Source organism: Bos javanicus, chromosome 12 (assembly GCF_032452875.1).
Source record: "Bos javanicus breed banteng chromosome 12, ARS-OSU_banteng_1.0, whole genome shotgun sequence".
Classification (NCBI taxonomy): domain Eukaryota; kingdom Metazoa; phylum Chordata; class Mammalia; order Artiodactyla; family Bovidae; genus Bos; species Bos javanicus.
The window spans coordinates 15,826,378-15,849,599 of NC_083879.1; the positions used below are offsets into that span (position 1 = coordinate 15,826,378).

At 46.8% G+C, this 23,222-nt stretch overlaps 1 protein-coding gene across 3 annotated transcripts in view; it reads right to left on the reverse strand.

Annotated features, from left to right (window-relative positions):
* ERICH6B (glutamate rich 6B) overlaps positions 1–23,222 on the reverse strand; it is a 77,753-nt gene that overhangs the window by 48,939 nt on the left and 5,592 nt on the right. For 2 of the 3 annotated variants that reach the window (XM_061434553.1, XM_061434551.1), the window contains exons 2-4: positions 17,107–17,158; positions 9,160–9,280; positions 4,690–5,067 (exon numbers count right to left, since the gene is read on the reverse strand). In XM_061434553.1, coding sequence (XP_061290537.1) covers positions 4,690–5,020 — 331 coding nt within the window. In that variant the 5' untranslated portion in view covers positions 5,021–5,067; positions 9,160–9,280; positions 17,107–17,158. The remainder of the gene's footprint in view (positions 1–4,689; positions 5,068–9,159; positions 9,281–17,106; positions 17,159–23,222) is intronic. The other variant, XM_061434552.1, reaches the window with a different exon arrangement.

The window sequence follows — 23,222 nt, forward strand, 5'->3', positions numbered from 1 at the left end:
TGTGTGGTGTGGGAGTGCTTTCAAAGCATTTTCAGAATGAAAATGAAAGAACATTGCCACAGTCACAGGGTATTTCTTCACACGGCAAAAGTGAAACCTGGAACAGGTAATCCACATGCCCAAGGTCCAAGGCCCACCCTTGTGCTGGATCTTCTAACTCTGACACCCCCGGGTTCACACCCATGCTTCACAACAATGATTTGGAACCTCCCAGTTCAAATCCGGGGAGATCTGTCACACGTGACCATTGATTATTCAGTAACAGTTGATGCTGCATTGATATCATCCAATTTTATTGGATTTTCTCACAAACCATGGAGAAAATCATCCCTTTAAAGAAGAGAGGGGATGGGGGTCATTGGTCTGACACTACACTGATTGGTCCAGGGCAATCGAAGTCTGTGAAATTGACCTGCCTGCAGAGTAGTTGGGTGGGGGCATAGATCCCTCCCACACCCTAGTTCATTGCATCTTCTCTTGTCTTTCTGTTATGTCCATTTTACAAAAGAGAGCAATGTGGCCAGGGGATGTTACCTACCCGTCACAAGTCAGTGGTAAAGGGGAATGATACTATATTATAATAATAATACCTAATACTTACATAGGTTATATGCTTAAAATGCTATATACCTGGCATAGCTCATAATGCTTTACATAATTTAACCCCTTTAATCTTCACATAAGGTAGGTCTAGTGTTATCCCTACGGGCCTTCCTGGTAGCTCAGCTGGTAAAGAATCTGCCTGCAATGCAGGAGACCCTGGTTGAATCCCTGGGTCACGAAGATCCCCTGGAGAAGGGATAGGCTACCCACTGCAGTGTTCTTGGGCTTTCCTGGTAGCTCAGATGGTAAAGAATTCACCTACAGTGTGGTAGACCTGGGTTGGGAATATCCCCTGGAGAAGGGATAGGCTACCTACTCCAGTATTCTTGCCTGGAGAATTCCATGGACAGAGGAGCCTGGCGGGCTATAATCCTTGGGTTCACAAAGAGTTGGACATGACTGAGCAACTTTCAGTGTATACCTAATTTACAGCTAAGAAAACTAAGAGCAGTTAAGTGACTTGCCCAAACCCATGCAAGATAAATGGGAGAGAACTGGTGTTCACACCTATGCAGTCAAGCTCTTGAGAGAGGAAGAAAAAAGTGCGCTTTGTGACAGGTTCACATCTGCCACCAAATCCATAATTGGCATCAGGCTCCTTCCTCCTCTCCTGATGCTGCGGCAGACATCACTAGTAGATCACGGCACTCTCTCCTTCTGAGGCTAGATGAGGTATCACAATCCATGTCATGACAGTGCTTCACCACTAACCTCTAATAATCCATCCATTAGCCTGTGATATGGAAGCCTATTTGTCATTGTGGGTTCATTTTATAGACACTGATTAATTCACAATACTGTTTTAAAAATAAATATGAGTGATTGGGATTGATGTATACAAACTACTATATATAAAATAGTTAATTAATAAGGACCTACTGGATAGCACAGTGAACTCAAAACTCTGTAACGGCCTATATGGAAAAGAATCTAAAAAAGAGTAGACATACGTGTATGTATAACTGATTCACTTTGCAGTATACCTGAAATTAACACAACATTGTAAATCAACTATACTCCACCATAAAAATTAAAAATCAAAATGAAAACAAAACAAAAAAAACAAGGAAAAAATGTGTTTGTGTATGTGTGTGTCTATGTACACACCTGGCTTTGTGAAATGAATGAAATTGAACTTGATCCAATTTGCATTTACTGAACATCTGTTATGAGTCAGGAAAGCACTCTTGTTTTTGAACTGAGGTTCAAAAGAAAGGATAAACAGTTACATCTTTAAGGTATTGGGGAGAAATTCTACATAAAGAAATCTTGATGTAAAGTCTTTTGAAAATTAAAGATCCTCTTGTAAACCGTTTTAACTTAATCTGTTTTGTACAGTCTGGCTTGGTACCCTGAGTTTTCATAGACTAAGACATGCTTGCATGTGCCTTTAAAGGCATTTTAGTATTCTCCTACAGTTTTTTTTTTTTTTTCAGTGCCTCGCCAATATTTGCTAGCAGGGCATTTATTTTCAAAGCTTTTGCTTTATACACAGTTCCATTCATTTGACAGCATTCTATTTGTCCTACTCTGGTGGGTAATATATTTGCGAAGGTCCGACACGTAGTGGGGACACGTGAAGAATGCTTGATTCATACTGTGCAAAACAAATGGCTTGAATGCTGTTTTTCAGTATTAGAATTACCCTTGGTACTTGAAGAACAGGGCTGTCAGGATCCTGAGAGGGAGCTCAGTGGTGCAGACACACAGAAGAGAGAATTTCCCAGCGAGAGGAACGACCTCTCCAAGGTACTAACTAAACTGCTGAGGGCAGTACGACGTATTGATAGGGTGAGACATCTGTCATGATTTGATGAATAGGATGTAAAGGTGAAATACCTGTGTGGCTGCCGAACCCACCCAGCTTTTAGGATGTGGGTTGTGCGCAGTCAGATTGGGATTTAAAGATTCAAGCTGCCTGAGATAGTTGCTTGTTCCAGAAAATAGTTCTATTTCTAGGTCAGCATTAAGGTGATGCAGATGACCTGGATGTTTAACTTTCTGTTTCTGGTTGGATATGGCCATGCAGTCATAACATCAAGGGAAGACACTGTGTGGCCTGTGAATAAATGCATGTTACCCACTTGGAGCAATAGCACAAGGAGACCACTGCCAAACGACAAAACCCAACTTAAGGAAAAGTTGCCAACTGCAGAAGCAGTATGGGAAAAATGTGAGCCTTAGGATAACAGAAATCACTCCAAAGTTAAATACCCACCAGCAGGGTAAGATGATGCCTTCCAGGGTCTGAAAGGGCACCCAGGGAACCATCCTAGTTTTTGTTGACTTGGTAACACATTATGGAAATGTGTTCTAGAAAATAAGTAGAGCTTATTAATAAAATTTAGCTATAAGGATATTTATCAACATGCTATTTTAAAAGGTAACAGAAAACAGAAGCAATAAATGATTAATAATAGGAAACCAATTAAAAATATTATGGTTTGGGGAAGTTCCTGGCAGTCCAGTGGTCAGGATTCGGTGCTTTCACTGCCAGGGGTGTGGGTTCAGCCCCTGGTCAGGGAACTAAGATCCTACAAGTCGTACAGTGGGGCCAAAAAAAATTACGGTTTAAAATATAATACAGTGTGATGTAGCCATTAAAACAATGTGTAGAAAATTGAAAGTGTGAAATGATACTCCTATAAATATGTCATATATATATGTAATTATGATACAGAAGGGGCTTCCCTGGTAGCTCAACTGGTAAAGAATCCACTTGCAATGCAGGAGACCCCAGTTTGATTCCTAGGTCGGGAATCCCCTGGAGAAGGGATAGGCTACCCACTCCAGTATTCTTGGGCTTCCCTGGTGGCTCAGATGGTAAAGAATCTGCCTGCAATGCAGGAGACCTGGGTTCAATCCCGCAGCTGGGAAGATCCCCTGTAGGAGGGCATGGCAACCCACTCCAGTATTTTTGTCTGGAGAATCCCTGTGGACAGAGGAGCCTGGGGGGCTACATCCATAGGGTCACAAAGCGAACACGACTGAGCGATTAAGCACAGCACAGCACATGATATAGAAATAAATATGCCTTAAAGGCAGGTTACAAGCACTATACAGTGTCTGGGGAGGACATAGTCAAGGTGCGAAAGTGATTATCGTCTCTGGATGGGAGTGAATTTTTCAGAAATTAAAAAAAAATTTTTTTTTTGGCTACACAGCGTGTGGCCTCTTAGTTCTCCAACCAGGCATTGAACCCATGGCCCCTGCAGTGGAGGTGTGGAATCTTAGCCAGTGGACCACCGGAGAAGACCCTGAATAAGACTGATTTTTGCTTTTGCTTTTTTCTTTTTACTTGTATACAGTTTCTCAAATGTCCACCATGCACATGTAGTACTTGTGCAACAAGGAAAGGAGAAGATACAAATTAGGGGGTGTGTTCTGTTTGGTTTTGTTTTTTATGAACAGAGGCTTCCCGTTGGATCATCAGGTCTCCCTGTCTGCTTGGTAGGCTCAGGGCTTGGGGGCACAGCTATTGAAGTCGTGAGTAGGTTGGTCAAAAATAGAAGGAAAAACACCAATACAGTATACTAACGCATATATATGGAATTTAGAAAGATGGTAACAATAACCCTGTGTACGAGACAGCAAAAGAGACACTGATGTATAGAACAGTCTTATGGACTCTGTGGGAGAGGGAGAGGGTGGGAAGATTTGGGAGAATGGCATTGAAACATGTAAAATATCATGTATGAAACGAGTTGCCAGTCCAGGTTCAATGCACGATACTGGATGCTTGGGGCTAGTGCACTGGGACGACCCTGAGGGATGGTTTGGGGAGGGAGGAGGGAGGAGGGAGGAGGGTTCAGGATGGGGAACACATGTATACCTGTGGTGGATTCATTTTGATATTTGGCAAAACTAATACAATTATGTAAAGTTTAAAAATAAAATAAAATTAAAAAAAAATAAAGTAACTATTGATAAGTAAAAAAAAAAAAAAAAAGATTCATGAGGCTGTCGGCATGGTGAGTAGGACTGATCATTTGCTCTTTGGCTGTAACTCAAGCCTGTTCTTTTTTTCCCCAGGCCTTGTGATGAGCTAGAACCACGATCTACGGGATGTCCTCTCCAGATACTCACCTGCTTCCAGAAACTTCTCATACAGAAACATTTTCCCTTCCAGGAGCTCTTTCTTCGGCAGATCCTTATGGCCCCGATAATCCTGTTCATACGGATAATCCTGATACTCATTTCCTTTCAGGTAATTTCTCTCCTCCTCCAGGTACTGTTCTTTCTCTGGAGTCTCATCCTCTTCAGGAAGTAAAAGTCCTTCCGTTAAACTCTGCTCATCTCCCTTAGTATCTTCTTCCTTCGAGGAGAAGGTCTGCGTGTTGTGGTGGAAAGTTGTGGAAGGGTGAGGAAGTGGTGTTCCTGATGGCTCAGGATTTTCAGCAGACATGCTGGGAGTCATTTAGCAGATGAAAGCCTTTTGCAGCAGGCAGTCACTACTGCATCATCCTGGCAACCGAGGAAGGAATAAAAACCCGTTAGTCAGTAATGACCTACTGCAGATCGTGCACTCATTTCATTCAATGGTCTCGGGATGGCCCTTGGAGAGTGTAGATCAGTACCTGGTGGCCCATGAAAAGGCACAGAGAGAGGAGACAGAGGGTTTACCCTCTGGGAGCTGGTTGGAGAGAGCCCACAGCTGAAGGCATCACCTTTGAAATGACATGAAGTCAACCAGGAGGGCTGCAAAGTGAGGGAGTGATTGGTGTTTAGTAGCGCCATCATTAGAAGACTTGCTTATTCATTAAGAAATACCATTGCTACAATAACCAGAACACAGACTTGTCTCCCAGGAGTTTCAAATTGGGGAGAAAAACAGACAGTCGGAAACAGATTTCCATACACAGAGTGACAAGCACAGGGGAAGAGGTGCAGGCAGGGCGGTCTGGATACCGTGAGCGGGGCCTTGGTCCGTGGCTGGACGTCTGCCAGGCACGTTCCCCAGGCTGCAGCCTCTGCTGGAAGCACCACCCCCTTGGCAAAGTCAGTTTATTCAGCAAACACTTATTTTTCCTCCCCAGATTTAACATAACTGTGAGCACCTACCCGCTCCAGGGGGTCTTCCATGTTCCACCTTAGGCTCCATCTATGCCTTCTATAGTTCCATGAAAGTAATGATTTTGCTATATTAAACAGTTTCTACATCTGTCTTTCCACCAGAATGTAAACTTCTTGAGGGTAGGAAGGATTAATTCTCCTTTTTAAAAAGTATTTCTTTAAAAAAATAATTTTATTCTTACCTTTGGCTGTGCCACGTGGCATGTAGGATCTTCCTTTCCCGACCAGGGATCGAACCCCCAGCTTCTGCATTGGAAGCACGGGGTCTGAACCACTGGCCACCAGGGAAGCCCCAGGAAGGACTGATTCTTGTTTGCAAATCTATTTCGGATCCTTCCGCTCTCCTCCGACCCGCCATGACTGCTCGCAGCTAACCGCGCCGTCTCTAGTCTAGGTTACTGCTGCATGCTCCTAACTGGCTTTCCTGTCACTGGTGCTGATGCCCTACAGTCATTCTCCACCAGGAGTGTTCTTGGGAAAATATAAACCACGTCAGGACATCCACAGCTTCACAGTCCCCCGATTGCTTTCTCTTGCACTGAGAATAAAACGCGAACCCAACTCCAGGGGGGCTTCCCTGGTGGCTCAGAGGGTAGAGCGTCTGCCTGCAATGTGGGAGACCCAGGTTCGATCCCTGGGTCGGGAAGATCCCCTGGAGAAGGCAATGGCAACCCTCTCCAGTATCCTTGCCTGGAGAATCCCATGGACGGAGGTAGACTGCAGTCCACGGGGTCGCAAAGAGTCCGGCACGACTGAGCGATTTCACTTTTACTTTCCACTCCAGGGCTCCCAGGGCTGGCCAGTCTCTCTGACCTCTCTTACTGTTCCTTCTTGCCTCTCCCACCCTGTTATTCTCTCGTGGAGCACTTACCCTACTTCTGCTTTTGGTTCTGTTTCCATGTTTACTTGTTCAACCTTTCTTTTCCACTAGGCCCTAAGTGTTTCAATGACAGTGACCTTGTGTGGCCTGTTCCCCACTTTTTCTCCAATAGTTGGCTCAGTGCCTGATGAATAATAAAAGGTCCCCAAAGTAAATGATCAGTAACTGAATGAAGGACCAAGAATAGATGTCTCTAGAACAGGGCATCTCCCAATTTAAAAAATGTTAGTAAACTGCACAATGGGATAAGCTGCAGGTAACAGACCCGAAATCTTCCTGTCTGCTCTAAGCACTTTAGAGAGAAATTTCTTTGCCTGTCTTTCCCAAGATACCTGATTGGGAAGCTCTCTTCTAGGGAACCAGCCAGTCGAGATCATGAGGCTAACTCTCTAGCATACGTGCAACATGATGCCTGAGATGAGGGGTGTGATGTGCAAAGACATTCCTAGTGAGACAGGCTGGACCTGGGGCCTTTTACTGAAGTGCTTGTACTTGGAAAAACATCTCCTCGAACAGAATACAAAGAAACCATAAGAGACTAGAAACCATAAGAGACTAAAAATAACTGTGAGCGTGTGCAGTTGGGGCAAATGATGAACAGTGAGAGAACAGAAGGCTAAAACCTAACTTCCACTTCTGAGATGCTGGGGTAGGCAGACCAGGGGGGTAGGCAGACCATGCAAGTCACCCCTCCAACTAGTCCCACTGATCGGCTCCCACCCTCACCCCATTTAAGGGACCAACTTGCCCCTGTCTCAGGGGGCTGCAAGGGCACCTGTTACTTGCTTTGGCTCCCTAGTACTAGCCGCAGCACAAGTCCCTAAAGCCTTGCCTGAATTTCTCATCTGGCCTCATCAACTGCTATTGATTAAAGAATCCAGGACTCCCATGGTGGTCCAGTGGTTAAGGAATCGCCTGCCAATGCAGGGGGCATGGGTTCCCTCCCTGGTCTGGAAAGATTCCACATGCCGAGAGACAGCTAAGCCTGTGGGCCACAACTACTGAGCCTGTGCTCTAGAGCCCTGCTCCCCAACAGGAGGAACCACCGCACGGAGCAGCCCTCGCGCCATACCTGGAGAGTAACCCTCACTTGCCAAACCTATAGAAAGCCCACACGCAGCCACGGAGACCCAGGGCAACGAAATATAATAAATAATTAAAAAAATAAAAAATCCAAGAACCCGGGTTGATATCAATAATGGGCCATATTTGTGCACCCCCCAGGGTTGCTAGAGCCCGTGGATTACTAGATTCCCATAGGATTCGCCTGGGGGCGGGGTGAGGAACACATAGAGGTGCGCTGCCCAGACCTCTTTTCCAAGAAGGACTAGCTGCCCAGCTGTGGGGTAGTTGGTCAGCAGCCAGCCCCTCAGCTCCCAGCTCCTTTAAGGTCTGCCTCAGCTGCTGGGGGCCACCTTCCAGAAGCCACTCCCTTCTTGGGGCTGCCTGCATCTGGTGATGAAACAAGGCGGGGGTATAAAAGTCCAGGCAAGCCCAGGACACCACTGAGAGATCATAGGCCCCTCTGCCCCCAACCCCACTTCCTCCAGTTGGGTCAGGGTTGCCAAGCCTGCTCCACGGCACTGTCCCCCTTAGCCTATCCCAAGCTAGGTCCTAGGTCCTAGAAAGGACCTAGCCGGTCCTTTCTCAGGGGTTGGTCCCAAAGGCACATTTAGCATTTCAGCCCGGTTGCCTCTCAACAGTTTACATCTTACCCTCTATTTCTAGAGAACCCAGCTGTGACAGGCAGCTTCATAAAATGTAAATCTGGAAAAGAACTGACTGTGAGATCCGAGGAGAAGGGGAAAGGCCTGGTGGATCGCTTGATGGTTTAAAGGATGGTCAAGTGGGGAGTAACCGGACCTGCCCTGGCAGGGGTGACAAGGCAGGAAAAGTCAAGACAGCCAGGGTGGTGGACTTGAACACCCATATTGAGCATCTTGTGCTGGGTGGTGACCTGGAAGGCGGTGTGATTCTGGTGACTCTGGCGACTCTGGTGCAGGAGGGTTCTTGCGGCCACTCTCCAGAAAGTTAGAAAGTAGAGCCTGGGAGCTCGCCCCGCAGTTGACTTGCTCTCTCTCCATCACTTACAGGCCTGTGTGCACGTTCTTTCACGTAGGCTATCTCAACTGCTTTTTGGAGGCGGCGACCGTGGAGGATGTTGCCTTTGCGGCAAAGGCTGAGCTGTGGGAAAGCTCTGGGGTTTATATCTCTGCCTCTGGGAGCCTCTTCTGTTTTAAAGGAGCCTCTCCAGCCTTATTTTGATATACAACCTAAATGCATCACCTGTTATGATGTAGAAGCTGCATTAAGGGTTAGCTGTCCAGGTCGAACTCCTGCTTGCTCCTGAGGCCTGTAAGCCACGGGGACAAGGAAGGGGTGGGAGGGCCGTGAGAGCCCACGGAAAGGGGGTTCTGTCCCAGCCGAGCCCTGGGAGCGGTGAAGCGCACACCCAGGCACCAGCCACTCCATCAAAGTCCTTCTTGCACTTCGGAGACCCTCCTGATGTTCATATTTTTTTAGCTGCTTAAGATAAAAGATCAAAATCAGCCAGTCCCCTGGACAGCCCAGAAGGTGTTTATCAACAGCACGCTGTCACTCACGGTTAAGAGTCTTCTCTCTCTGTTTTCTCATCAGGCCTTGTAAAAAGGCTCCAGTCAGCTGCAATCTCATTCCAGAGGTCAGAAAAGAAACTGCCTTCTCAACACTGTCCCTTTAATTCTCCTAGAAATTTATAAGAAAAGCTGTCAGGCAGAAATAGATGGTAATGGCAACCAGACATCCAGTGTCTGAGACAGACATCTCGGTTTTGACTTGGGATTTAGATCTTGACTCATTTTGACCCTGGTTTTTGAGCGATTGCGGGTTAATTTCTGTGGTCACAACACAAAAGATCGGCTTTATAAGGGCTGTTTATAATCAGCCAATTATAGCTCGTTCTTCCTTAGATCAGCTTTACAAAAAGGTTGCCTCAATCAAAGGAGGCTGCCAGACTTATTTTATTCAAATTAAATAGTTTTTTTTAAACAATTAGAGCAAATATTTAGAATTGGCAGAATTCACCAAAAGACAAGGGTTCTGGCTTGTCCTGGAAATAGGTGTCTCAGGGACCCTGGGCTGGCTTCCCCTTGCGGGGACAGTGATGTGGAGTGGAGGCGGCCCTCTCTGAATGAGACGGGTCTCCTTTTCTGCTTCTGTCCATGCTGCTACCTTGATTCCCAGGCAGGCTTATCATTGCATGTGTCCTATTGTTTTCTGGTAAGAAAGCCTAGTTTTCTGTCTCTATTAGAAAATAGAGCCACGTCGCCATCAAAAGCAGGAAAACAAAAGCCCCCGAGAGGTCTACTCTTTCTCACACTATCCTCCTTGGCTTGATCTTTCTGGCAGGTGGAGGGTGGGGCCTTCAACTGGAGGCTGTTTGGTGGCAGAGGGTACAGTGTTTGCACAGCTCATGGCTGCACGCCCGCCCCCAGCATGGCGTTTTGGGCACGTGGTTGCTACTCAGTGATCCCTGCTGAATGAATGCATGGATGATCAAAGAAAAGCTGTAATAATGTGCTACGTGCTTTGCCCAGTATGCTTACTGACGAATGTGCTTATTTAGTGAAGAGGGGAACACTTGATGCCAGAGGTCAACATGGAACCATAGAAATCTCGTAGATTTCTATCTGCGTGACCCCTTCCACATCGCGCTGTGAGTCAGAGGCCAACTGAATTCCCTATGGTGAGGTTTTCTTTGGATCTCATCTGTCATTCTGAGGGGCTAAGGCCAGGATTCCTGAAATATTCTTACTTGAAATAAAGAGGGAGACACGAGTAACTAAAACAAAGAGACAAGACAGAGCACTCTGTCTTTACAGGGCTGATTGGATGACTAGACTGAAAAGAGGAAGACGAGAGACCTAGGAAGGGCTCCACGTTCTGGTTGTGGGGTCAGCAAGGTCTCTCCTCTGGTTTCCATGGTTGGAGGAGGCTGCTGCTCCTGAGTTGTTCTTTGTCCCTCCCACTGGGGCTGTGGCCCAGCTGACATGCTGAAAGGCGTCATGCTTTGGAAACCAAGTGTGGCCAGAGGGCCGGCCTTGCAGGAGGGCAGGAAACCAGCTGTGCTGTAAGGACCGGGCTCTGCCCACCTCCTGAGGCCCTCTGTGATGCCCTGGGTGAAGATCAGGAAATCTAAGGTTCGGATTGAGGGCAAGAGGAGAAGCGGGTGACAGAGGATTAGATGGTTGGATGGCATCACTGACCCAATGGACAGTTTGGACAAACTCCGGGCCATGGTAAGGGACAGGGAAAACTGGTGTGCTGCCGTCCACGGGGTCGAAAGGAGTCGGACACAACTGAGCAAAGGAACAGCAGCAACAAGGTCCTGCTCTGACGGCTTGGCCAGCACAGCTGTCCTCCCCTCATGCCTCCTCCTGGCCCCTCCTCTGCCCTCCGGGAAAGCAGCCCAGGGACCTCATTTGACCCCTGGCTTCTCAGCACCAAAGGGCAGTCCTTTGTCACCACCATCGCCTGCTTTCACATCTCAAAGGGAAGGAAGGCTCCCCCTCCTTCCTGACACGCAGGGCACATGATGGCCCTGCCCCAGTGACCCTGAGTGCCCTCTGGCCCCTCCTCAGGGTCTCACCAGGTGCCTGGGTTCCCTTGCTTAACCTCCCTCGCCCCACATTCCATGCCCTCTGGGTCCCACCACCACCCCTCCCCTGGCTCCAGCAGTGGGGTGCAGCTCTGTGCCTTGGCCAAGTCCCTGGTCAATAATTCAACATTGCTTCTGAGGCACCTGCTCTAGACCGTCAGGAGAGGAGAGGTCTGTGTGAGAATGAAAGGGGAAGGCAAGCAAGATTGAAAACTCACCTTGAGAAAGAGAAGGTTGGGATTGGGGCTCCGTTTCCTGGGGTTAAATCCCAGCTTGGCCACTTACAAGCTGTATGCTTTTGACTGAGGTTCTTACCTCTCCTGTGACTTAAGTTTCCTTATATTGGGAACAGTAATAGTACCAACTTCCTGTGAGGATTCAGTGAGGCAATATGTACACGTGTAAGTAGCGGCAGGCACAAACATGAGCTGTGTTGTTGCTTGTGCACGCATGCTCAGTCATGTCTGACTCTTTGTGACCCCATGGACTGTAGCCCACCAGGCTCCTCTGGTCATAGGATTCTCCAGGCAAGAATACTGGAGTGGGTTGCCATATCCTTCTCCAGGGGATCTTCCTGACCCAGGGTTCGAACCTTCATCTCTCGAGTCTCCTGAACTGGCAGGCAGATTCTTTACCCCTGCACCACCCAGGAAGCTCATGTTGTTACTATTGCACACTTATTCCTAACCAGCTCTGAGGGTGTGTGTGACTGGACATGTTTGTAAGTGTGTATACGTGTGAGTGTGTCTTGTGTGTCCTGCTAAGGCCTTAAATAGTTCGAGGTACAGAGAGAGGAAAAAGACTGCTTCCTGGTACTGACGGAAGCCTAGGTGTTGTTCAGTCGCTCGGTCGTGTCCGACTCTTTGTGACCCCACGGACTGCAGCACACCAGGCTTCCTTGTCCTTCACCATCTCCTGGAGATTGCTCAAACTCATGTCCTTTGAATCGCTGATGCCATCCAACCATCTCGTCCTCTGTCGTCCCCTTCTCCTCCTGCCTTCAATCTTTCCCAGTGTCAGGGTCTTTTCTAATGAGTCAGCTCTTCGTATTAGGTGGCCAAAGTATTGGAGCTTCAATTTCAGCATCAGTCCCTCCAATGAATATTCAGGGTTGATTTCTGGAGGTTTAGATATTCAGGTCTGCCCATCCTTCAGTTCAGCTCCTAGTGGCTGGGCCCCAGGGAAGGTGATGGCCCACGGGGAGTGACCGCGGTGAGTGAGTGCCCTTATCCTTAGGAGATCAGACCCCTCTTTACAAAGCTGCTTGGCCCAAGGGAACTCTGTGGTGCTGTTTTATCTGTCGGTAAAAGAACCTCTCTCCCCATGGGTCAGTCTGTTTTCCAACTCTCAGCCCTGATTTCAGCCATTATTGTAAAACAGCCTGGATGAGGCCACTCATTCAGTCTCTGATAGCCAGGTTCAGAAGTCCTGGCGTTGAATCAGAGCCTTCTTCACTTTGACTCCCCCCACTCATCGGCTGTTTTCAGTCCTGGGGGAGCCTCAGTGAAGAGCTCTTACTCCTCCACTGCACAGTTGCTCAAGGGTCTGAGGGAGCGACCAGACCTTCTCCCAGGACTCCAGGCTCAGCCCTTCAGCTGCATTTTCAGCACCTCCACTCGCCACCTAACAGACATCTGAGACTCTCGCGTCCAAACTGGGTTCCTGCTCTTCCTCCCCGGACCTCTTGACTGATGACAAAGCCTTTGGGGTCATGTGACACTTTTCTGTCTTTCCCACCCTACATCAGCCCACCAAAGGACCTCCCCACTTCTCACCCTCTCTGAGTCCTGTCACTTCCCCTCCCGGCCCAAGCCACCATCACATCTTGCTTGGGTTACTGAGATGGCCTCTAGCATGTCTGTTCTTCACAGGGTAGCCAGTTTGCAAGACACAAATCACATCATCTCACTCCCCCCGATACATCCCTTCGAGAGCTCCCATCTCTTAGATTAAAAGCCAAGATCTGGGATTTCCTTGGCGGTCCAGTGGCTAAGTACAGGGGGCCTGGGTTCATTCCCTGGTCAGGGAACTAGATCCCACATGGCCACAACTAAAGATCCTATGTGCTACAACTAAGACCCCATGCAGCCAAATAAATAAATACATTAGAAAAAAAAAAAAAAAGCCAAGGCCTTTTCAGGGCCTGTGCGGTCCTTCCTGACTGGCCCTCCATGCCTCCCATCTCCTTCCCCCTCCCCTCTTCGCCCCTGCCACCCTGGTCTCAGTGCTGTCCCACCCAAGGCCTTTGCTCTCCTTGTCCCATGGGCCTGCTCCCCAGGTATCTGCCTGGCTCACAACCCCTCACCTCCTTCCCACCGCTGTCTCAGTGAGGCCTGTCCCCACCGTCCTGCTACTGTCACCCGCCCCATCACGGCATTTCCCATCTCCCTTAAGCTTCTCCACTTTCCCTTTTTTCCAGAGCTCGTATCGCTTCCCTAACATTTTGTTGTTCAGTCACTCAGTCGTGTCCGACTCTGCGACCCCATGGACTGCAGCACACCAGGCTTCCCTGTCCTTCACCATCTCCCAGAGTTCGCTCCCTAACATACTACATGCTTTATTCACTTGTTACTGGCGTTGTCTGTCTCCTCTCACTAGGATGTAAGCTCCCGTAGGGCAGGGATCTTTGTTTTCTTCACTGATCAGCCCGCGCCTAGAACCATTACCATGGTAGGTAATGCTGCGTATTTACTGAATGGAAGAGTTCCTTCCAGAGCTCATAGCCGGTGTGGTTTCTAGGTCCTCCTCCACAGTCTTGGCTGTCCGCTGCCGTGCTGTTAGGGTGTCAAGAGCTCCGGCTTGAGCGTGAGGCCACCTCCCCGCACTGCGTGGGGGTCTGAGACCACTTAACCCTGGGGGCCCTGGAGCGCCATCTCCAAAAACGGGCAGGGCGTTCCTTTGCTTTCTAACTGGGGCCTCACATTTTCTCCAGCTCCTCCCAGTAAGTTTTTATTGGGCTGCCGGCCATTTCCTATTAACTGTGTCCTCTTCAAATCATGGACACAAATGTTAAACCAGAGAGCGCTGAGGACGGGGCCCTGAGACCGCCCCCTCTGCTCTGTGACTCTCCCTCTTAGCTCCTTGAGACCCCTCCTTCTTGGCTCTCAGAAACCCTCCCCTTGACTCTTGAGGCCCCGCCCCCTCAATTTTCTACTATTCCCCTGCTCTTTGGCTCCCTGAGACTTCCGCCCTCCTCAAGGTCTACCCTCTTTAAGGGGTGGGTGGAGCAGTCCTGCCCTCCATGACCTGCTCTTTCAGGAATCCACACAGCCTGTCAGTTCTCCCAGATGCTTCCCAACCATCACAGGACATGTCCTGGAATTCTGGCCAGCACCAGTATCAAAACCACCAGGGCTATAAGTTTTCACCTCTGCTTTCTCTCCTTTTACTTAAATCAGGAAAATGTTCTCCTCTTTTCACATTTGGGGTTCTACTCTGTCTTCTCTAGGCTTCACCGATTTGTAGAATACTTTGAGTTGTATTATATGTATTATGTATACATATATGTGTATTATATAATACATATGTATGTATTATATGTTTGTAACAAATGTGCCATATTGAATGTATTCATCATAGCCGTCTTGTGCAGTAAACGCTATTCTCTGCATTTACAGATGATATCACTGAGGCTCAGAGAAAGCAAAGGTCTTAGTTAAAGTCAGACAATTAATAAGTGGCCAAGCTCAGACTTGAACCCGTATCTCCCGTCCCCAAGTATGGTGTTCTTTTACAATACTGGCTGCTGTGTGGGCAGAAAGTCTCGCGTTGTTTGGAAGACGAGCACTCAGTGCACTAGTCTGTAAAGAATCTGCCTGCAAAGCAGGAGACCCAGGTTGGATCCCTGGGTCAGGAATCCCCTGGAGGAGGAAGTGGCAACCCACTCCAGTGTTCTTGCCTGGAGAATCCCATGGACAGAGAAGCCTGGCGGGCTGTAGTCTATGGGGTGGCGAAGAGTCAGACGCGACTGAGCTACTAACGCTTTCACTTTTCCTTCTCAAAGCCTTTTCCTCAGCTGTAGTTAAATATGCATGTTCTCCATGATCCAAGAAGGAGAGTGAGGAGAGGGAGGGAGGGGAAAGCTGGCTTTCTGTCATTTACTGAGCACTTACTATGTACCCAGAACAAAGTATTTTACTTTCATTTTTAAACTTAAAGATTCACCAAAATCTGTTAAAGTATTATTATCCTATTTTTCAACAAAGAAAACTAGACCTTGTAGAGATTGGTAACTGGCTTAGGCCATGGTTCCTAAGCACCAAATTTGGGATTCAGACTACATCCGCTCAGTTCCAAGTCTAAACCGCCCTGTACCAGAGGGGATTAGCAAGAGATGTCATCTTTCTAGTCTTTACAATTCAAGTTCTTAGCGGTTCCTTCAAATATTCCGAGAACAAAGAAACTATTTAAAAGAACAAAGAAATAATCTTTAGAGTTTCTAATTGCTAAAAGGAAATTCATTCAGATGAAAAGACATCCTTAATTAAAAGCTTACTGGACTCATTTTCAAGAGTCATATAGAATGGCTTTGAATTAACTTCCCTCAGATTGTCAGTATGGTGTGAAACAAAGCAGGTAACTGTTATAACCGATGCTGTATTCTTTTCAGATGGTTCAACATAGCATCTCAGTAGAAGCATGTATTTTGAGTGTGCCCCAGCAGAGTGCTAAGACACCTGTGTTCTTAACATGTTTGAGCACATGTATTCAATTTCACTTTTCCCTTTCATGCATTGGAGAAGGAAATGGCAACCCACTCCAGCGTTCTTGCCTGGAGAATCCCAGGGACGGGGGAGGCTGGTGGGCTGCTGTCTATGGGGTCGTACAGAGTCAAGACACAACTGAAGCGACTTAGCAGCAGCATAGGCCATCTTTGCAGTGGTAAAGAATCCACCTGCAATGTAGGAGACCTGGGTTCAATCCCTGGGTCCGGAAGATCCCCTGGAGAAGGAAATGGCAATCCACTCCAGTATTCTTGCCTGGAAAACTTCATGGACAGAGGAGCCTGGTGGGCTACAGTCCACGGGGTCACAAAGAGTCGGACACGACTGAGTGACTAACATACACAAACATAGGCTGCTTTCTGGGGCAGCAGGTGGCAGGAGAAATAGTTCTGTCTTGGCTGAGCTCCAAACTGAATATGTGATTTTGAACACATTCCTGGCTCCTCCCACACATTTGTCTAGGCTTCTTTTCTCACTTCCCATGTTAATGGATTGACCTACAAGAGATCTAGGTTCCTTCCTGGCCTCTGTTTCTAAAGACTATCTCTTATTCAAAACCCCTGGGGCCAGTGTGTTGTGGAATTCAGATTTTTTTCTAATTTCAGCTGACCTCAGGGTGAATATATCACAGATGTATAACAACCTACTGTAGTGAATCTTAGTATTTCTGTAGCAAGACACATAATTGTTCACAATAAGTGGGATAAAAACAAACTTTAAGTAGTGCCACATCAGTTCAAGTTGGATTTTGCTTCCAGGATCAGGAAGATTCCCCTGGAGTAGGAAATGGCTTCAGTATTCTTGCCTGGAAAATTCCATGGGCAGAGGAACCTGGCAGGCTACAGTTCCTGGTGTCACAAAGTCAGACATGACTGAGTGGCTTTAGAACCTTCTGGATTATAGGTGTTGTGCATAGGGTTTATAATCCTATGTCTGTGTTTCTTCAGATGCCCCGTGGATGGTCACATCTAGGCTTTATGTAATGTTATGCCCTTGATGGGAAACAATATGTTTAAAATACAGTTCATTTCATGGAGATGCATTTTATCATCACTGTTTCTGGGATAACAGTATGGCCCACAGGGAGGATAGTAAGGATTATTTGCAGTCATGATTATGCAGCCTTCGAGACCTAGAAGATGCAGTTGCAGTTATTAATACATCTAGATATGCTCATGGGCAATACTTACAATGTCAGGGAGTGAACTGAGTCCAAGCCAAGAGATTCTTCAACAGTAACAGCTGGGAAAAAAAAAAAAAGTTTTCTGGTTAGCGCTTTCTTTAAAGAATATTTATTTATTGGCTGTGTCGGGTCTTAGTTGCTACATTCAATTGAGCTCTTAGTTGCGGCATGTGGGATCTAGTTCCCTAGCCAAGGGTTAAACCTAGGTTCCCTGCCTTACAAGTGTGGCGTCTTAGCCGCTGGACCACCAGGGGAGTCCCTCTGGTTAGCTCTTAGTTATCCAGAAAATTAGCCAGAGAACACCTTGTTTCTTAAGAATACTGGATAGTAGAGATTTTTCCTAGGCTAAGATGAAATGGAATTTGTTTTTGAAGTACATGTTTTTTGCTTAGTCTTTCTTGGTCAATAGCTCTTCCTGGGTGTTCCCCATGGAAATCCCTGAATTTCCCCCATGGAAATCGAACCGAGCAACCCTCACTTATGTATCTCCCCTGCCATTCCTCACCCATGTCCTGTCACTAAATGGTCTGACCAATCTGAGCGTCAAAGCTCCCCAGGTACTGCAGAGAACTCACAGGGATGCTGCAGTGGATTTAAAAGTTTTGAGGAAAACAGCCATACTCAGCATCTGGTGCATATTGTATGAACTAGTGCTTTAGATTCGGGCTTCCCTGTGGCTCAGATGGTAAAGAATCTGCCTGCAATGCAAGAGACCTGGGTTCGATCTCTGGGTTGGGAATATACCCTAGAGAAGGGAAAGGTTACCCACTCCAGTATTCTGGCCTGGAGAATTCCATGGGCTGTATAGTCCGTGGGGTCACAAGAGTCGGACACAACTGAGTGACTGAACTAAACTGAACTGACGTGCAACCTCACTCCAAGACTGGAGTCACGCAGTGCCTGATAGACACACACATTTCATTAGGAAGGCATCGTGGCTACTTAAGACTGAAGTAAAAGCATTATTTTTTTCTTTAAATTTTTGTGTATTAAGTTTCAACATAAATATATATTTACGTTTCAACATGTCAGAGAAGGCAATGGCACCCCACTCCAGTACTCTTGCCTGGAGAATCCCAGGGACAGGGGAGCCTGGTGGGCTGCCGTCTATGGGGTCGCACAGAGTTGGACACGACTGAAGTGACTTAGCGGCAGCAGCAGCAGCAGCACATTTCAACATAAATATACATTCATATGACAATAAAAATGTAACACAAGTGTTTATTAAATTCCTTGGAGATAAGTAATAAATGAAAACCATTGTAGGTTTCTTTTTGCTTAGGGGGCATTGTGAAAAATTCACTGAAATATTGAGAGTTGTGAACAGAAAGTTTGGGAACCTCTGGTATAATTCATGCAGTTGCTCAGATGTAGAAACATGAAATTACCCTTGATTCTTCCCTCTTTCATCCTCCTAAGACTGCTGATGAACCAGTAAGTCCTCTCCATGCAATCTTCCAAAAAATGTTCTGAATCCATTCTTCCTTCCATCACCACTGTGATCACTCCTGTCTAATACACCATCTTCTACAGTGGCCTCCCTGTTTTGGCTCTTGCTTTCCAAGAATTCATTCTTCAGAGGTGATTGTTTTTAACACATAAATTAGATCATGTCTTTTTTAAATTTTTGGTATTCCAATAAAACTTTATATACAAATGCAGGGCCATAGTTTGCCAATGCCTCAGCTGGGGAATTAGTCAATAAACTTATAGAGCTAATGAATGGTACATTATGTGCTCATTAAGATTTAGTAATGAATATATTGAAAAACATGAGAAAAGTTTTAGTAAAAAAAAAAAGCAAGATACAAAAGCATATAAACAGGTATGATCATGGCTGTAAATAACACATGAAGTATATAATACAAAGATGACAAAATAAATTACTAACTGTGGTTATGGGCTTCCCTGGTAGTTCAGCTGGTAAAGAATTGGCCTGCAATGCAGGAGACCCCAGTTCGATTCCTGGGTTGGGAAGATTCCCCTGGAGAAGAGTCAGGCTACCCACTCCAGTATTCTTGGGCTTCCCTGGTGGCTCAGACTGTAAAGAATCTGCCTCCAATGTGGGAGACCTGGGCTGGGAAGATCCCCTGGAGGAAGGCATGGCAACCCACTCCAATATTCTTGCCTTGAAGATTCCCATGGACAGAGGAGCCTGGAGAGCTACAGCCTGTGGGGTCTCAGAGAGTCGGACACGGCTGAGCGACTAAGCACACAGCACACACACACAATTGTGGTTATAATAGGATGGCAAGGCAGTAAATGGGTGACTTTGTTGGATGGTATCTTAATGACCTTGCTTGAAACCCTCCAGTGGTTTCCACTTCATGTTGAAAGGCCTCCCAGGCCTGCCATATGGGCCCCTGCTTCTTTTCTGACCCTCCTGGAACCCCAGAACTGCTCCCCCCGTGCACCATACTCCAGCCTATTCCAAGCTCAGGGGTCTTCCATTAGTCCTTCTCATTGTCTGCGAGAGCTTCCCTGGTGGCTCCGATGGTAAAGAGTCTGCCTGCAATGTGGGAAATCTGGGTTTAGTCCCTGGGTCAGGAAGATCCCCTGGAAAAGGGAATGGCAACCCACTCCAGTATTCTTGCCTGGAAAATCCCATGGACAGAGGAGCCTGGCGGGCTGCAGTCCATGAGGTCACAGAGTTGAACATGACTGAGTGACTAACACATAGTTGTCTGCAAAGTTCTTCATCCAGATCTGCAGCTGCCTGGCTCCTCCTCCTCGAGTGTCAGTTCAAATGTAACCTTCCCATGATACCCTCCCTGAGCAACTGATCTAAAATAGCTCCTCACATCCCAGTCTCTATGTATTTCATCATGTTGGTTTCTTTTCTGCACAACGTTTGTATCATGTTCATGGATCTGTATATCTGAGAATAGGAACTTGGCTCTCGTTTGCCATTGTATTCCTGCCACCTAGAATAATGCCTGGCACATAGTAGAAGATCAGAAGTATGCACTGAAAGTGATAAATGCATAATTATTTTATATGGTTGCATGTTTGGATCACTCACTGTTGTCTCCTAATAGAGAAGATCCAGAAGTCTGTTGGGAGGGAGGAAGTTGTAATTTCACTTGACTGATACAAATATATGTGTGTTAAGCCTCTTGATGAAAGTGAAAGTGGAGAGTGAAAAGGTTGGCTTAAAGCTCAACATTCAGAAGATGAAGATCATGGCATCTGGTCCCATCACTTCATGGGAAATAGATGGGGAAACAGTGGAAACAGTGTCAGACTTAATTTTTTTGGGCTCCAAAATCACTGCCGATGGGTGACTGCAGCCATGAAATTAAAAGACACTTACTCCTTGGAAGGAAAGTTATGACCAACCTAGATAGCATATTGAAAAGCAGAGACATTACTTTGCCAACAAAAATCCGTCTAGTCAAGGCTATGGGTTTTCCAGTGGTCATGTATGGATGTGAGAGTTGGACTGTGAAGAAGGCTGAGCGCCAAAGAATGGATGCTTTTGAACTGTGGTGTTGGAGAAGACTCTTGAGAGTCCCTTGGACTGCAAGGAGATCCAACCAGTCCATTCTGAAGGAGATCAGCCCTGGGATTTCTTTGGAAGGAATGATGCTAAAGCTGAAACTCCAGTACTTTGGCCACCTCATGCGAAGAGTTGACTCATTGGAAAAGACTCTGATGCTGGGAGGGATTGGGGCAGGAGGAGAAGGGGACGACAGAGGATGAGATGGCTGGATGGCATCACTGACTCGATGGGTGTGAGTCTGAGTGAACTCCGGGAGTTGGTGATAGACAGGGAGGCCTAGCGTGTTGCAGTTCATGGGGTGGCAAAGAGTCGGACACGACCGAGCAACTGAACTGAACTGAACTGAAACACACTGATATAGAAAATACATTGTACAACTAGGTATTGTAATCAGGGGTTTCCTGTATTTTAGGTTGTGTATATTCCTGTACTGTTCAGCCAGGAATTGTATTGCAGCCCTTGTTACCCAGGATATACAGAGACAACAGACAGTGACCTTATATGAACTCCTTTTTTCTTAGCAATATTAGCAGCACTGGTTTATCACATGTAATTATACTGAGTTGGTCTCAGTGAGGCAACTCATTATTCCACTTGTTATTCTTCACAACAGGCAAGTCTTTCAACCCATTCCTTTTCTTTCATTAAGAAATCGACATAAACATATATAAAGGAACATTTCTACAACTACAGCATTAAACCCAAAGTGGGAATGCCATTGTCCAGCCTAGATTCGCTGATGTGTTTTCTCAGACAACACTAAATCCGGGAAAGGCCCGTGGTAAAGCAGCAATAGATGTGGAATTATTCAGCATCTCCAGCAAACGGCAGTGGGGATTAAACAGAGCTTTCTTTAATAAGATTAATTCTGAAACACTAAGAGCGGTTTGGCATATCCCCAAAGATACAAGGCATTTGTATCTATATAAGATTAAGGGAGCTTTCACACAAAGCAATTTTATTTTTCAGCATCAAAGAGATGCTTCTGAGGGGTGGCTGGAAGGAGGCACACTGCAGCAAACGCAGGCAGTGCAAAAGCTTCTTTGTATGAAAGACAGTTTGCTCAGCCAGGAATTGTATCTGCAGCTTTGCTACCCAGGATGTACAGAGTATTGTTCTTCGAATCACAGGATTACAGGGAAGGCAGGGCTGGGGGTTAGGAATCTGGTCGACAAACTCCCCAGACAGGTGGCTACGCAGTGATAACCTTGGATTTCCAGGGAGTGGAGTTCAGTGCTGCTTGAGGCAGACTGTTGGACAGCTCTTATAAATAATAAATCACGACAATGATGCTGGTAATAACAATGATAAGAAAGATCACCACAATAAGTGGTGGAATTATTCAGCCACCATTTTTACGTGCCAGGCACTGCATTTAGCACATAACAAATGACACAGACTTCTGCTGTGAAATCTTTCTCCCTTGGGCTTTCAACCAGCGCCCCTCCCCCGCCCCAGGTCTGTCATCTGATGATCCACAGTGGCTGCATATATTTGAAGATAGCTTTTATGTTCCTTTACCTTTTTTTTTTTTTTTTGGTGCTAAACTTAGGTTTATTTTTGGAAGCTGATGCAGGCATTTATATGGATCAGTATTAAATTTCATCTTGCTGACTTTGCCTCCCGCTTCAAGGCTGCTCAAACATTTGTGAATCTGATTCTATCATCCCGTGCATTAACCAGACCTTATAACATTTGCTACTGAGAGGGATAAGCTTCCAAGGCTCCCTCCTATCCTTCTCCCTTTCTTCTTTGCTTCTTTCTTTCTGCAGACACTTACTGAGGACTTTCTATGTGCCAGACACCGTTGGGCACGGTGGCTGCAGTGTTGCAGAGGGCACACCTTGAGGGAGACCTTGAGAAAGCTTTGTGCTTAAGCCGGGAGACAAAAAAACAAATTATATACAGTGTGATTATATTATGAATGAAAGAGGGGGAGGGGGATTTTAGCAGGAGTCGGAAGAGTAATTATCTGTCAGTGGGGAAACAGGGAGCTAGGAGGGTGCCAGGACCACCTCCGGCTTCTGGAGTGTGGGGTCCATCGGGGCCATGGGCCGTCCTGGTGCATTAATAACTCAACGCTAGCCAGAGCATATTTCAGGGCCAGGGACGGGGGACGGCTTTAGCTAACATAGGGAAGTGGAAAGAGAATTGAAAGAAATGGAAAGAGGATGGAGGCGGGGAGCACCTACTTCTGGAGTGTGTGCATGCTAAGTTGCTTCAGTCGTGGCTGACTCTTTGTGGCCGCACGGACAGTAGCCCACCAGGCTCCTCTGTCCATGGAATTCTCCAGGCAAGAATACTGGAGCAGGTTGCTGTGCCTTTCCCCAGGGGATCTTCTGGACCCAGCGACTGAAACTGCGTCTCCTGTATTGGCAGGCGGAACTTTTACCGCTGAGCCACCCTGGAAGCCTTACAGAGGGGGCTGGGCTCTTATGTCCAGTGTTACAGCCTTTGCTCTTCTCTGCTACTGCCTGCTCAGTGGGCTCCTCCCTCCTCTACTCCAGGCAGGCCTCCCCAAAGGATGAAGTTCAGCTGTCTTGGCTAGAGGGGCTAAGTGTCATATGGTGGACTAGAGAATCAGGGTGCATTTAAGTAATTGCTTTATTGATTTTAAACTT